Source organism: Taurulus bubalis, assembly GCF_910589615.1.
Source record: "Taurulus bubalis genome assembly, chromosome: 20".
NCBI classification, from domain to species: Eukaryota; Metazoa; Chordata; class Actinopteri; order Perciformes; family Cottidae; genus Taurulus; species Taurulus bubalis.
The window spans coordinates 5,883,693-5,899,131 of record NC_136608.1 but is presented as its reverse complement, the minus strand read 5'-3'; the positions used below and the strand labels follow the sequence as shown (position 1 = coordinate 5,899,131).

The following is a 15,439-nucleotide window of genomic DNA, read 5'->3' as shown; positions in this document are numbered from 1 at the left end:
CACCCACTTTCTCTGTTTCTATTTTTCTTTCTTCTGTCTTTCCTTCCAGCCCATCCTTTCCTTGAGGATTGTGCACATTAACCTTTCTAAACACCCTGCTCATATCCACGAGAGTAGTTAAATATTTAATAGGTTATTTACATATTATATCAAATTATTATTATTATTTAATCAGCCAACGTTTGCCAATGGCACAGGGTATCATTGCATTATTAAAAATGGGTTGTACAGTACACAGCCTATTATTACCACTATCATCTTGAAGTCGTTACATTATTTGTTATAAGTGATGCAGAAATCAGCATGGCAATAACAAATATGAATGGAGTAATTCAAGTTATAACTTTACTAAAGCTTACATGCAAACAATATAATCCATGCAAAAGTAGATGCATCTCAAAGTATCCTGTCTCTGTGTGTGTGTGTCAGTTACTGCAGGTTTTACAGGAAACACAAGGTGTTCACTGGACCTTGGTGGGTTTGGGGGTGTTAAATGTCCACTAGGACTGCACTGTGTCTCCAGGGTGCGGTAAAGAAAACCAGCACTTACCAGCAGCCTGTGGTGGCATCTCCTCACCGGGGCTGTGGGATGAACGTCAGGAACATGGTCATGGTAGTCATTTTAAATGTTATGTTGTTGCATTCTCTGATAATTGCATTTTTATGACCGCTCCTAGTAGAATATCCGAAATTAAAAAAATCATGATTTAATCCCAACAAAGCCCCGTTTCAGCTCCCATGTAGCAGGGGGTTATTTTTTTTGTGAAACAGTGAAAAGTCAAAGAGACACTTTTGTTCACGACACGAGCTTCTCCTCCTTCTCCGACAGTCCAAGAGAACCGAGACTTGTCCCCACCATGTCCACTGTCTACCAGGTTTTTCAAATCCTCTTTGCAACTTTGTATCTAAAAAGCAACCAGCAACACATGTAGTGCCTTATTCAGATCATCAGGGAAAGAGAGAGAAATATATTCAAATATATGAACATTCCCTTTGCATGATGCTCAGAGTAACCACATTGACTGCTCTTCTGCCAATGGGGCCCCTCTTCCTCCTCCTCCTCCTCCTCCTCCTCCTATATATATATATATATATATATATATATATATATATATATATATATATATATATATATATATATATATATATATATATATATATATATTTATTTATATCAAATATTTCACCTGCAATTCCTTTGGCCACATGGGGGCAGCGGTGAAGCAGTAAACACAAACACTGACGTCACCTTTTAAGTTGATATGGCTAACTTGTTAGCAGACAGTTACCTATTTACACATCCGAAAGAAACAACATTAGAATTCATCTGGAGTCGTCTGACAATTGTAATATTATCCAATATTCACTCTCTTTTAGCTTTATTTATGGTAATCGTCAACTCCTGAGGGAAATATCTTCTTTCTTTTAAAGACTAAATGCTCCACCAAGTTCACCAGATAGTTGCTAACCTAAGTCAGTTTTAGGAGCTTTCTCTCCAAGAAGGAAAAAAGATGAGAGCGCTGAGTCAACCAAAAGAGTAAAGGTGAAGACCGTAAAAACCCAAACATTGAACTAGAAGATGCTAAAACGCGATATATAACTGCAAAGTCGGGTGATAATTATCTGTAGGTACAAGAAACACCATTTACATTCCACATTCATGAGAAAAATACTTACTATTTCAAACTAAGTTTGCGGTGAACTATTGCAAAGACAGATGGTTGCTGATGCAATTGCTAACTCGTCAGATTCCCAGGTCACGTGCAGGTTTTAGCATCACTTCCTTAATTAGTACTTCCTCAGATGTTTGTGACGTGTCCCGTCAAAATAATGAGACGCCATTCATTATTAACGATAATCAGTCTTCACATTTATAATTCATCGTCGATGAAGCCCTCAGGGAGGCAGAGGCAGGGCCAGAGTTTGGTGACCCCAAACTTCATTACATGTCTCACGATAAATGGGAAGACAACTTTCCCGTCCCTGGTGTGGGTTTACGGCGAGTCAGTCCCATCGCGGAGGCCGATGACGAGGGCGATGATGAGGATGGTGACGTACGAAGATGTGCCAGTGTGTGTGCTGTGAAAATTAACATTTTTTCTGCGTGTTTACAGGTTTAAGAGCGTACAATAAGATACAGCTGAGTGTGCGTGTGCGTATATAAGACCCCGGTTGGATCTCCACCCCCCCCGGCCCCCGTCCTCCCCATTCTGTGTAAATGAAAATGCAAGGCTATATTTGGACAGAGCTGATGTCACAAGTGGTTTGAGCGATGAGCCTATAACTGTTGGAGTCGGTTTGTGTGACAGTCTGACAAACCTTGGAGTCCTCCAGTGACAGACTGGGATCTGCTGCTACTGGCTGACACGACAGAAAGTAAGTACTCTGACTTACTGACTGAACGGGCTTTTACACAGGACCTGTGGCTGAGTCTAATTCTTGTGTGTACACATACAAATGGGCTGCTACAGGAAATGAACAATAGTTTTGTTGTGGGTTTAAATATAGAACAATTTGCTAGATGTCTTCTTTTTTCAGATTTTCTTTCAATTCTTTGTGACAACTGTATATTTTTTATTCAAGGTTGACATTATTTAGTGGTATGAAAGGAATTATGTCTTGTTGCACTAAAGGAGATTGTGCAAAAAATGTATTTTCTATTTTAATATAAGGATGTATCAAAGTCATCAAATGTCTAAATATAAATACACATTTTACGTGTATTACATTGTATTACGTGTATTACGTGTATACATTTTAATATGTACAACATATTATATAAAAACACGACAACTTGTGCACACACAATATCTATGTCTATATCTATCTATATATATTGATATGAAAATCAATAGACAGAAAAAAACTGCAACTACTTTGATAATTAAAATCATCCTAATTTTTCAAGCGAACATCCTGAATATTATCTGGTTCAAGCTTCTAAATTGTGCGGATTTGCATTTTGCTTTTCTTTTTCTTATGTGATAATACATTCAATATCTTTGGGCTTTGGACTGCAGGTGAGACAAAACAAGGATTTTCAAGACTTTTGAGAAATTGTGAAGGGGCTTTTTAAATAATTACTGCCATTTCATAGATAATATTAGTCAAATAATTAAAGAAAAATTGTCAGATAGATTGTTAGTTGCTAGATGCAAACCTATTTACAACACAATAGGAAAAAACATATTCACATCAGTGTTGAAGTGTTTCGTGCATGGTAGATGCCGTTGTCATATGGAGACTGAAGCATTGACCACAGCTTTAAAATTAGACAGTTTGTGAATTATTGATCGTATGTATAATCATAAAAAAATATACTTTTTTTGTTTTTTCTCATAATGGGGACACTAAATCAGAATTTAGATAGAAATGACACACTTTCATGTACGTTAAATTCTGACCTTTTGTACTGATAATATGAATTGCTAAATGTCTGCACTATCTTTTGGCCAGGTATTTCAAACAAAGGTTAATTAAAAATGTTGCATTCTGGATTGCCCTCGCCCTCTGTAACAATAAATCAAACTGTGTTGTATCCTTGTTGATCCAGGTCTTCGTCCTCCACTATGTATCACCTGAGGGTGCCTGTGCTTCTCCTCATGCTGCTTGTGTTGCTGCGCTGCGTCACCGCCGCCCCAAGCTACAGGTAGGTCCACACACACACACACACACACACACACACACACACACACACACACACACACTGCACTGAGCTCTTTAGTGTGGCCGTGCAAAGGTACTCGTCTAATATCAGTGCCAGAGTTTAAACAGTGGCAAGCAATTCAACTGGGCAGGTTTCAATTTGCTGAAATATGTGGATCGTATCAGATCTAAGGTCAGCAGACAAGCAGCTGAATATTAGGCAAATTGTGCCAGAAGTAGGACGGTAATGTGCTGTGTGAGGAGCAGCAGGGCATTGATAAGTCTGAAGGTAGAAAGCCAATTGGGCTTTTGTGTGGGAAAGTGCAACTCATGTGAAGCTAAGTGCCCACTTTGTCTTCTTGCTCTCGGGACTAGTGGATGTTCTGAAGAGGCTATAATCAGCTATCGGTGTGAAACGCTTTGGACCTTTTCCATCTCTGACTCAGGTACTTCAGTCCCAGCTCATCCAGCGAGCGGGAAAGTGGTCTCTCAGACGTCGACGGCTGGTTAGCTCCTGGGCTAATCTCCAACTCTTTCCTCGGCCTGGTCGCTACACGGCCGCAGAGGGGGCTCACAGCGATGAACAGGTAGCGGCATTCACAGACACCGGCACCTGTGTTAATGAAATCCCCCATTACATGAACAAAACCTTCACTCTGTACTTTATCCCCAGCCACCACATAGAGAAAAGAAAATGCAACACAGCCACCTGCGTCACCCAAAGGCTAGCGGACTTCCTGGTCCGCTCCAGTAACACTGTCGGCGCCGTCTACCCGCCCACCAACGTGGGATCCTCCGCCTACGGCAAGAGGGGCCTTCTGCAGCCTCCCAGCTTCCTGCCGCTCTAGTGCCCACCGAGGACCGTCCCAGAGCTCTGATGATGTAACCACACATCTTATGTAACAGTGATTGTGTGAGAATGACGTGTCTAATGGTGACATTGATGGTGACGGTGATGATTACGATCAGAGTGTTCTTGTTTATTTGATGAACTTTAAGAAACAGTGCCTTTAATTTAAAACATCAACGTTTATGTATGTTCTTTCTTTTCTGACTTGTGTCGTGGCTCTGTTAATGCTGTTCCACACTGGCATGATGTGAATATAACAATACATGAAGGTGAATAACAAAAACATCAATAAAAGAAAACAGATGTAAAGCCATATGAAATAAATGTTGATTTTGATAAGAAAATGTGAAAATATATTCATTTCAAAATTCTTCAAGCATAATTACATATTATGGCAAATGCATGCAGGAGCTATGAGATGTTAGTCCTCCTATCTGTATTACATGTTGGTAACCAGCTCCTGACTTCATCATGTTTCTTGTAAGGCCATCCAATAAATCAGATTAGATTAGCTATTAACGAGACATTATAGAGTCATGTCCTGGGAGTTGCCACAGGTAACCTAGGAGGAATTCCTTATTACCAATACGTAAATTGAATGTAGACCTATGGGCCATGGCATGTCTGCGTCATTGCCTGGTAACATAGAGGCCTTAGAGAGAGAGAGATAGTATACATGAAATGCCTTTTAGCCCCTAAAAGACACACTGACATTGTGTGTCTTGCTTCACAGAAACCCACTGCTCCTAAATTGCTATGGGTGGGTTAAATGCAGAATGTATGTAAAATATGTAATATGAAGAACGTAATAAAGTTTAGTTTAGTTAAGTTTAGTTAGACTAAACTGAATGAATCCAATTGTTTGTTTTGGCACAAATTCAACCTCTGCTTTTATGCAATCATATATCATCTTTCAGCTCAATAGTTCTAAGGAATAGTTCAACATATTAAAAGAATGTGCTTATTTGCTTCCTTGCTGAGAGTAAGTCGAGAAGATTTCACTAACGTGTCTGTACAGAAAATATACAGCTGGTAATGAGGACTGAATGTAGTTGGGAAAGGGTCCAACAGATAACCCCCCCTAATGTGTCATTTTTACACTTCAGGGTTGGTACAGATTAGCATATCACACTACAGCACCAAGTGCACCTTTCAACACCATGGACAGCACCTGAGCAGATGAACAATTGAAATCTGCAGCAAAACTAAAAACAAAAAACTATATAATAACATTGGTAAACACAGAAGATGAGGATTGCATTGGTGTCGGATAACATCAGTCAGAGACTGTTTAAGACTAAACACAAGGTACTGGTCTCTCTACAGCGCAGCGCATGCTGCTGGCTGAGGAGCCGACTGTGACTGCTGTTGGAAACTGCTGTCTGGCCGTCTTAATGTGATCTTTTATATATTTCCACCGTGCGACCAAAAATGTACTGTATAGCAGTTTTTGCAGAACAGGCAGGGTACTTTATGAAGGAAGCAAAATCCTCCTGGAGCTCCAGATAAGACCGACTTCCTCTGCGGGGACAGCTAACTGTTATTGTCCTGAGAGTTTCTGTCACAAAGAGCCACAAGCATCAGAGCAACAGCATGGATAACGACACATTGGGTGACTGACACACATACAAACAAATCAGTGTTGAATTCAGACGTTTTATATTTTTATATTGAGGTAAAAATGAGTGGGACAAAAGATGATCAACGTCTATGTAAGCACTGAAAACTAGTATGATAATATCATTATTATCTTAATCGTGGGGAAAACAGTAACAACTTAGTGTTTTTTCTTTTATTCATTATTATTTATCTGTTATTTATACTTATTTATCGAGTACATTGCTCTGCACTTTTACTGCTTCTTTGCACAGCTAAAGGGTATTTTCCTGCATAAAATATATCTTCCATAATTACTTTTTGTCAATAACAGTCTGAAACTATACTAATGATCGATATAAGTGGGATTATATGTTGTTCACAAGGAGTTATGAGTTGATGAATCTGTTGGTGGATTCAGTCATCATGGATACTGTTTCCCCCCCTCACATCATATGTCTTAATATTGCATTGTGCAAATGTGTGGACAATAAAGTTTGCATTATATTGTGACTAATGTTCATTTTGACAGCATATTTCTTTCCGAAATTATTTAGTTTGAAATATAATTGAATTTAGTTGAATTATATATATATAAAACAAAAAAATAATATATAACATGCCTGTTTGTATTAGTACTTGTAGTTAATTAGAAACCCTTAGCATTTACAGCCCAATAAATATGGTCAGGATAATTAACTGGGATCCCATAAGATGATCAATAATGGAGGCTGACAACCTCCAACTCATCTTAACTCTTGGTTACATGCATTGAACTGCAAGTATCTAATCTATGCGCACTGGTATGTTACCAATGGATGTTTTGTGACATTTGGTTGGCTTTAAAGTAAAGTCAAAGTTGCTTAATTCATTTCCAAAGCAGAATGCTTTCAATAATATATGCTCAAGGGCTAGAAAAGCCTTTTGAAATGCATCCACAAGAACATCCAACAGCATGTTTTTTTTATCAATAACGAAAAAGTATATACTGTATATGTTGCATCCATTACAGTCAGAGTTTTTACATTATTAACACATTCTTAAATATTGGTGATCACATACTGTATTCCATTATGTGTTGTCTTCCCTAGGGGTCATTCAGGGTATCGTAATGAAAATCAAGAGGGGAGGTGTGACGCACAGCATTAACCTGTGTTTGATTACCAGTGACCCAATCATCTCAGACACTGACATCAAAACTCCCATGCATGGTTACCACCGGCATAAAAGGTTTTTCAAAAATAGAACAAGTGCCGGCTTTAGCTGATGAATCCAAAAACAATGCAGCCATTATCCGACAAACCCTGACAGAGAATGGGGATCGTGTCAAGATCTGTCGATTACTTCATGTAAAATCACAAATGGCACTGTACTTCAACTGTTATCCGGTGGTGAGTTGTTTATCGCTGCAGTAATGGCGGTGGATGACTGTTTTGATGGAAATTTTAGTTCTGATTCCTGACACGGCGAACACATTAATCTCTGACATTACAGAGACAATTGTGATCCAAATATAAACAAGAGGGTCTTCCTATACCACCAAAGTTCAAAACAAAGGACTGTAACCTACTCCCACTGCAACATTGATGGACAAATGAATCAACATCAGGTTACACTGATTCTAGCAATAATATCCTTTTATTGCCAAATGTTTTTTTTCTTTGAAAAGACTGAATATACTGCTCTTTATATGGAGCAATTTGTGCTTTCCGTATATATGTATCTTTTACCTTATGATCGTTCATGACACTTAAAACTGTTACATTAATTGTATGTATTCCTACTTGGCCATGTTATTTATCTAGTACATTGCTCTGCACTTTTACTGCTTCTTTGCATTTCTGGTCAGATGCTGGTCAGATGCAAAAAAATTTCAATCAGCAATGACAAATGCACGAAATGCAAATGTAATTATGACAAAAAATATTTTTTGAAATCTTGCACATTTAGGTCTAAGTAGTTTGAGTACACATAATTTACACTAATATAACTTGCACTGCAGATATGTGCGAAAATAAAGTCACTAAATTCTGTTGAATGTCCACAAAACTGGACATATGTAAACAAAACTTGGTATTAAATATAATGATCACAAGGCCCTGCACAGGGTTGCCTGGAAATTAGATGCATTGGTGTAAGGGAAGTTCTGTTTGTTTTTGGTGGAGACGTTAAACAAACATACAGTCTTTTTAAAATCACTTACATGTAATTTTAAATTGATTCAACTTTATTAGGCCCTTTTCACAGAAGACATTTCTACTGATCAAAGTAGGAGAATAACGGATTTAGTGTCCCAGTAAGCCATGGCAGTATGACAGGAGCCATTATATAATACATTAGCAGGATTCTGAAAATAAATCAGCATGTAAATGTAATCCCGCCATTATGTATTTTTTCAAAAACATGCCTGTTATCCTGTATGTATTTACGTGTATGCCTTTAAGCGTGATAGAGACAATCATATTAAATGTTTGCACTTTCCACTTTTATGTAGTCAATCATACTGACAAAAACAACGCCACGCCTTGAGCAAAATAAAGATTATTATTATTATTATTATTATTATTATTATATTATCGAGTCACTATGAGATATTCTTGCTTCCATAGACCTACATCTCTCTCACAAACGCATGTCAAAGCGCGTTTCTCAGTGTGTGCGCTTAGAAAACCTCCCTGCTGCTTGCCGTAGTTATTTGTAAACACGGAAGTCACGTTGCCTCTGTGCTCTGTTGACATGTGCTAAAGAGGATTTTGGTCATCTATCTATCACAGGAATTTTCTTAGAGCATTTAAACACTCTTACCAATTATCAGTCGGGTCCAACTGTCCAACGTGGAGAGAGAAACAAATATAACCACAATTGTGTCTGAAAATGCAAAGAGAGCTCGTGTTAGCTAGCTAGTATCCGTTAGCTTTGCAATTTTGTATAAAGAATGGCAGCTAAAAAAGAGAAGACATTTAGGTTTGTGATCGTGGGAGGTGGCATCGCGGGTGTGACATGTGTTGAGCAGGTGAATATTGATTTTTTTTGTCTTCACAGAATACATCTATGAACCTAGCAAGGTAGTTAGGCTATTCTACTGTAGTGCATGTCCTATAGCTACGAAGCATTAACCTTAATCTTCATTGACAGCTGTCATCCCAGATTCCATCAGCTGACATGGCTCTGATCACAGCAGGTCCCCATATCAAGGCAGTGACCAACTATAAACAGGTCAGGATGATGATGATGATGATGATGGTGGAATTCAGGGGAAACCTCATACATACATATTGTGCACTTAAAAATGGACAGGGTTTGTTTCCCAAGTGGTCTCTCATACAATCAATGAATGTACGTTTATCAGATGATAAAACTTGTTATGTTTTTTGTGGGCATATTCTGGTTTGTATTAATGGGTCAAACACCTGTCCTTCAACACAATTTACACTTGATATTCTGTCCCCTTTTCTTTTGTTGTGCTTGGCAAGGTGTCCAAGACACTGGAAGAGTTTGATGTTGAGGAGCGACCATCCAGTGTTTTGTTGGAGAAGTTTCCCAACCTTACTATCATCCACTCTGCTGTGAAATCACTTTGCACACAATCACATGTAAGTAGCTGTGTTGCAGAGTTTATTATAAACCGATAGCTCTTGATAGTGTGCATACATGTAATCATTTTGTATGTTATGTTATGGTGTGTTTAGATAACATGTTGTTTGATATTCTAGATTTAATAAGACATTGTGACTGCTAGTAATATTTGTACTAACTAACAACTTGAACTAAAGCCGACCATGCTGTAATTCCCTATTAGTTGTTTACTGATTATAATGTTATGATTGCAATACAATTCTGACTTACATATCAGTCTGAATCAGCTTTTTGGTGATCATTATCTGTCTACTATCGCCACCTTGTGGACATGCGGTTACAGCACATAATCAAAGCACAGTATAATATGACTGTGATTAGACTATGAGTATTATGCGCAAGATCCAACACCAGTGTGTGAAAAGAAACACGACTTTACCAAAGTGAGAAACTCAAGTCAAAGCTTGATGTGAAAAAGAATCTCTACTTCCCTTTCTTCTTTCTATTTGCAGTCTGTGGAAACCGCAGACGGACGGGTTTTTGGTTATGAGAAGCTGTGTATCTGCGGCGGGGGCAGACCCAAGCTCCTAACATGGGACAACCCTTATGTCCTGGGGATACGGGACACAGACAGCGCCCAGGTACGACCCCATCTCGCTGGGTGTTTGCATTGTTATTGCCACACAGGTTGGAAATTCCGTAAGACACTAAACAAATAAGTAACAAGAAGTAGTTTTTTCAAAGAGAAAGAACACCTTCAGCTCTATGTTGTTTGTGCTCTGTGCCATTTACTTGCTTCCCTTTTATTCCTGTAAATGTGTTGCTTCCGATAAACTTCAGTAAATCCCTCTGGGTCGTGGCTCTGTCTGCAAAAGTACATCCAGTAACATTTCAACAACTCCAGCTGCTCTAATATCTTGTTGCATTTGTTTGAAGCATGAAGGTAATAACATAATGTATATGTTATATGTATAACTTGAATGTAGACATTGTTTAGAAATGTCCTTGTAATCTAGACACGGGGAAAACAACTTGACTGAAAACATAACCTCACACATAAAACACACATATTTTTTGGCCAGGTCGTCATTGTAAATAAGAACTGGTTCTCAATTATCTGGTTAAATAAAGGTAAAATACAAAAAATGCGTAGTAGTTTTCCATGTTTTTGTGTTTCAGGATCTTCAGAAGCAGTTATCCAGAGCAAAGAGAATCGTTGTTGTTGGCAACGGTGGGATTGCACTGGAATTAGTGTAAGTAAACTATAACCACACGTCTTACGACACGTGTGATTAAGTTCCTATGTCTCTGTCATGTTAACATGAAGATCACGTTTTTCCAACTGAAGAGCATTGATCCTACATGAAAGCCCTTCATAAAGCGTTCTCACCACCAGAGATTATTCACACTGTCCACTCATTCGCCGTCTCTGAACATCTTCCCTGCAGGTATGAAGTGGAGGGCTGCGAGGTGATCTGGGCTGTGAAGGACAAGGCCATAGGAAACCCCTTCTTTGACGCCGGGGCAGCACAGTTCCTCATTCCATCACTGGAGGTGAACAAACCAGAAAAAGCTGCTCCCTGTAAAAGAATTCGCTACACCACAGAGGAACCAGAACCAGGAGCGTCCCAGACCTTCACAGCAGGTCTTCGTATTAGTTTATTTGCAATGTATTACACGCATATATCCTCTTTTTCTCTCCTGCTACAGTAGCATCGATCCCAAGATGATCATACTCTTGTTTTTGTGTGGGAATTTCCAGATAAGAACGCACGAAGGCGCGGTTCTGGTCCCACGGAGGCTGGCAGTGCCCTCGGTCCAGACTGGCACGAGGGGATCGTTCTACGAGGAGCAGAGCAGGTGAGATAGCGTGTCCTCCTTTGTTACAGAGAGCATCTGTGCCCATCCTCAAGCATGGAAGGCTGCCTTGGAAGTCTATTTGTGTAGATACTACCGTCCTGCTGTTATGTTATACCTTCCTCCTCTCCTCCTGGCTCACCTCGCTCTGCTGGCGTGGGCTCAGGTTTCCCGCAGAGTTTCATTGGAATACCAGTGTGAGGTGGAAAAGATCTTCACCTCCGCGGAGCTGCTCGATTCCCCTCAGCAAACACTCGGACCGGAGAATGGTGAGAACCAGACCGGCTGCTCGGACTCGACCTGTGACTCGTCCTTTCCTCGCTCTCTTTGTCTCCTCCTCCAACATTTCACCCCGTGAGCTTTTCTCTCTCTTCTCAGAAGGATCCTGGCCGGTTTACATCCGGCTGACAAATGGCAAAACATTCGGCTGCAATTTTGTCGTCAGTGCCACCGGTGTCGTGCCAAACGCCGAGCCGTTTCTCCATGGCAACAATGTAAGTTGTGAGTTAGCTCACCCATGTGAAACACAACTCATATTTGCTTCGTGGATCTTTGTAAGTTTCGAAGATAAGATTCAAGAAAATCCTGTTGTTTCTGACCTGCTAGTTATAAAAAGCACATCAAGTGGCAAATCAGGACTAAATTGGTTCATTGACTATTAGATCTGCCATTGTATAAATGACGTCATGGAAAGAACTGCAAGGGCAGCCCTCTTGTGTTTTTTTAATTGCTACAACACTGCAATTCTGTATCTTCTTGCACAGTCTGAGGTTATGTAATGCAGTTAGGTATTAGGGCGTCTAAATGTCACTAAAGGACAGATCAGCTTTTATAAACTCAATGGCCTTTGTTGCTAAGAGTCTGGTGTTGAATTCCCTTTGGAAAGCCGTTTCCCCACATGGAGCCACCGTATCAAAATGAATGTGCATTTTACAGGAAAGAGTTTGCAACTTACTTTGTTTAATTTGTGAACATATAGTGTTAAATATATATTGGTTCATAATGATGATTTGTTTTTTGGGGCTTTGCGTGTTTAGTTTGCACTGGCAGACGATGGCGGCCTGCAGGTAGACGACCACATGATGACATCAGAGCCAGATGTGTATGCAGCAGGAGACGTGTGCACTGCATGCTGGGAACACAGCGCACTGTGGCAGCAGGTAGAATAACTGACAAATCATTGCAACCTGTGTTATTCCTCAGGCCCTTTAGAAGCTACGGTGCATTGGATAGTGCCTGATTGCAAATTATTAAAAGCCACCGAACTGATTTTGTCGTCAGTCATCAAACACATGCACTGAAAATATTCTACTAGAGTTGAAGGACAAACTTGATATCCTTGATGTAAGTTAATTAATCTTTTACGAACAGACTGTACTGAGTAATTCATACATAGACTGTACTAGAATGGGTATGGAGACTGTGAAAATATACAATATTCAAACTTATTTTGGCCAGTAAAAAAGCCAGTTTGTCTTGAAATAAATCAGTTTAGACAATCAAGAAAACAGGCTTGTTTCAGTCCCCTATCTCTGGTGGGAGAGCGGATCGAGTACATTTCATCAGGGTGTCAGAAGAGCCCATATGCTAAGGGTTCTGCATGAGGACTCAGGGTGGTTAGGCTCAGGCTAAGCAGAGTGGGAGCAGCAGAGTAAGACGTTCTGGTGCAACAATCTAGCATCTACCGAAGAACAGCGTTATACTTCCTCTCTAGATCTGAATCTCATACTGTGTGTGTGTGTGTGTGTGTGTGTGTGTGTGTGTGTGTGTGTGTGTGTGTGTGTGTGTGTGTGTGTGTGTGTGTGTGTGTGTGTGTGTGCAGATGCGTTTGTGGACGCAGGCCCGTCAGATGGGCTGGTACGCCGGCCGCTGCATGGCGGCACACGTCTTGTCAGAACCAATAGAATTGGACTTCTGCTTCGAACTCTTCTCGCACATCACCAAATTCTTCAACTACAAGGTGCGTGACATTTTACTGCAGGGGGGTGAAGTTGTTTAAATAATAACTAAAATGTTAATCATCTACTGTGCACATTATTACCCGTTACTTTCAAGACCCTTCAAGTCCATTTCACAGCGCTGCTACTTAGAGCTTCTACCTCAGTCACACAGTGCATTTAAACGACTTCCTCTCTGCTGGCCTTTCCACAGGTGGTCCTGCTGGGGAAGTTTAATGGCCAGGGTCTGGGGCCCGACCAGGAGCTGCTGCTACGCTGCACCAAAGGCCGGGAGTATGTCAAGGTGATACCGACGAGAAAGTCGACGCACTCACGCTCTTGTGCGTTACTGAATCCAGTGTTTGTTTTTTAAAACAGCACCACACATCTTTAGGTGTGGCTCATTTACCAATAATGATTCACTTCCGTAAAAAAAAGCATTTACTGTATACACAACTAAATGCCTGTTATGTAACTAGTCTCAAAATCTGTGTGGGTGCAGCATATGCCATATAACCGCAACGTCCTGGTTTTTATTCCAGCATTGCAGGTCAAACTCTCTCTCTCTCTCTCTCTCTCTCTCTCTCTGTCTGTCTCTTTCCCTTTACCTCTCTCCCCTTTTCTATACTATCATCTGTCAAATAAAGGTAGAAATGCCCCAAAAGTAATCTTCAAAACGACAAGTTGCTTGGATGCTGGCAGACATTCTTGTGGTAGTCAGTGGCATCTAGAAAATTTCCCGTTTGAATCTGTTGTCGCTCTGTGAAAGAAACCACTGTTTCTCTGTGGGTATGATTTAATGCTGCTAATGAGCCAGAAGCAAAATCGCATCAGCTGGTTATTTGTTCAACTTTGGACCGCGTCTGTGGAATCCACCATGTCATCAAAATAATTTCATCCACCACTGGAGAGATTGTAAAGTCCAGCACCCGATCTCACTGGATTTACCCCTGTGTGACTGTTGCAGGTCGTTCTCAGTGGAGGTAGGATGGTGGGAGCCGTGCTGATCGGGGAAACAGACCTGGAGGAGACCTTTGAGAACCTGATCCTCAACCAGATGGATCTGACCCCGTACGGGGAGGAGCTGCTCAACCCCAACATTGATATCGAGGACTACTTTGACTGAGTTTGAGGGGTTTGATTCAGCAGTGTGTTGAACCTGAAGAATGTCTTAAATGTGCATGAAAAGTAAATGTGCATTCTGTCATGTCCATTTTTTTATTTTTTTTATTGGCAATGAGAAGAAGCTGTCTGATGAAGTAGCAATTATCTTGGTTCTTATCAAGACACTTGTAAGTTAAAAAATATATATTTTGCTTTCAAATAAATTATTTTCAAAACCATGTGTACTTCACAAGCACTTGAGGGATGTCTAGTAAAGGCTTTTTCATTTAGATAAATTACATGAATACATGAATGCAAATCCATCTCTCCATCAACATATATGAGGAAGAGTTGCAGGTACAACTATGTATCCGGCAATACAGGGTGGTAAAGAAAGATAATCCTGTTGTTGCTATGTTATCTTAGTGATTCTCGATTAAATTTCAACCTAAATAGCAACTGCGGCTCCTCCTGCGCCTCAGCAGGCGTTATAACAATGGCCATTATCAGGCTCCTATAATGCTGTCTATTGTTCCTTGGATATGTTGCTCTTGGAGATGTTGCTATTTGTAAACCCCCTGAAAATCCTCTTTTATGAGGAAAAGAAACATTAGAAGATTAATCCCCACAAGGATAAATTAGACTGTAGACGGGTGTGTTATTGGGGTCAGTGGTTCACCAACCGGAACCCGCCCACATTGATTTATCCATCACTGATAAAGGTTATTAAAGAAACCTTGTGTTTCACTCATTGAGCATTGTGCAAAACAAGTAAAAACCAATGTGTGTATGGCTGTAGTAGTTGCATAATAAGCTTACTAGTAGTGAGGGGGCAATAGGGGCGTGTTCCAGTTATTTTTCCCTAATTTACAAC

At 40.1% G+C, this 15,439-nt stretch overlaps 2 protein-coding genes across 3 annotated transcripts; both read left to right on the top strand.

The window, feature by feature from the left end:
• Nucleotides 1-3,569: 3,569 nt before the first annotated feature.
• iapp (islet amyloid polypeptide) lies at nt 3,570-4,493 on the top strand (the record flags this gene model as incomplete). The annotated part of the gene is made up of 3 exons (XM_079236362.1): nt 3,570-3,649; nt 4,092-4,232; nt 4,319-4,493. The coding sequence occupies 3 exons, from the start codon at nt 3,570-3,572 to the stop codon at nt 4,491-4,493; spliced, it is 396 nt and encodes a 131-aa protein (XP_079092488.1).
• Nucleotides 4,494-9,026: 4,533 nt separating this feature from the next.
• pyroxd1 (pyridine nucleotide-disulphide oxidoreductase domain 1) lies at nt 9,027-14,737 on the top strand (the record flags this gene model as incomplete). 2 transcript variants are annotated; one of them, XM_079235989.1, is made up of 13 exons in its annotated part: nt 9,027-9,104; nt 9,227-9,307; nt 9,565-9,684; nt 10,180-10,308; nt 10,847-10,920; nt 11,116-11,312; nt 11,430-11,527; nt 11,691-11,793; nt 11,906-12,018; nt 12,562-12,684; nt 13,347-13,484; nt 13,676-13,765; nt 14,429-14,737. In XM_079235989.1, the coding sequence occupies 13 exons, from the start codon at nt 9,027-9,029 to the stop codon at nt 14,585-14,587; spliced, it is 1,503 nt and encodes a 500-aa protein (XP_079092115.1). In that variant the 3' UTR covers nt 14,588-14,737. The 2 variants fall into 2 exon arrangements, with proteins under 2 accessions (XP_079092115.1, XP_079092114.1); XM_079235988.1 differs by having other exon boundaries at nt 11,903-12,018.
• Between the last annotated feature and the right edge of the window lie 702 nt (nt 14,738-15,439).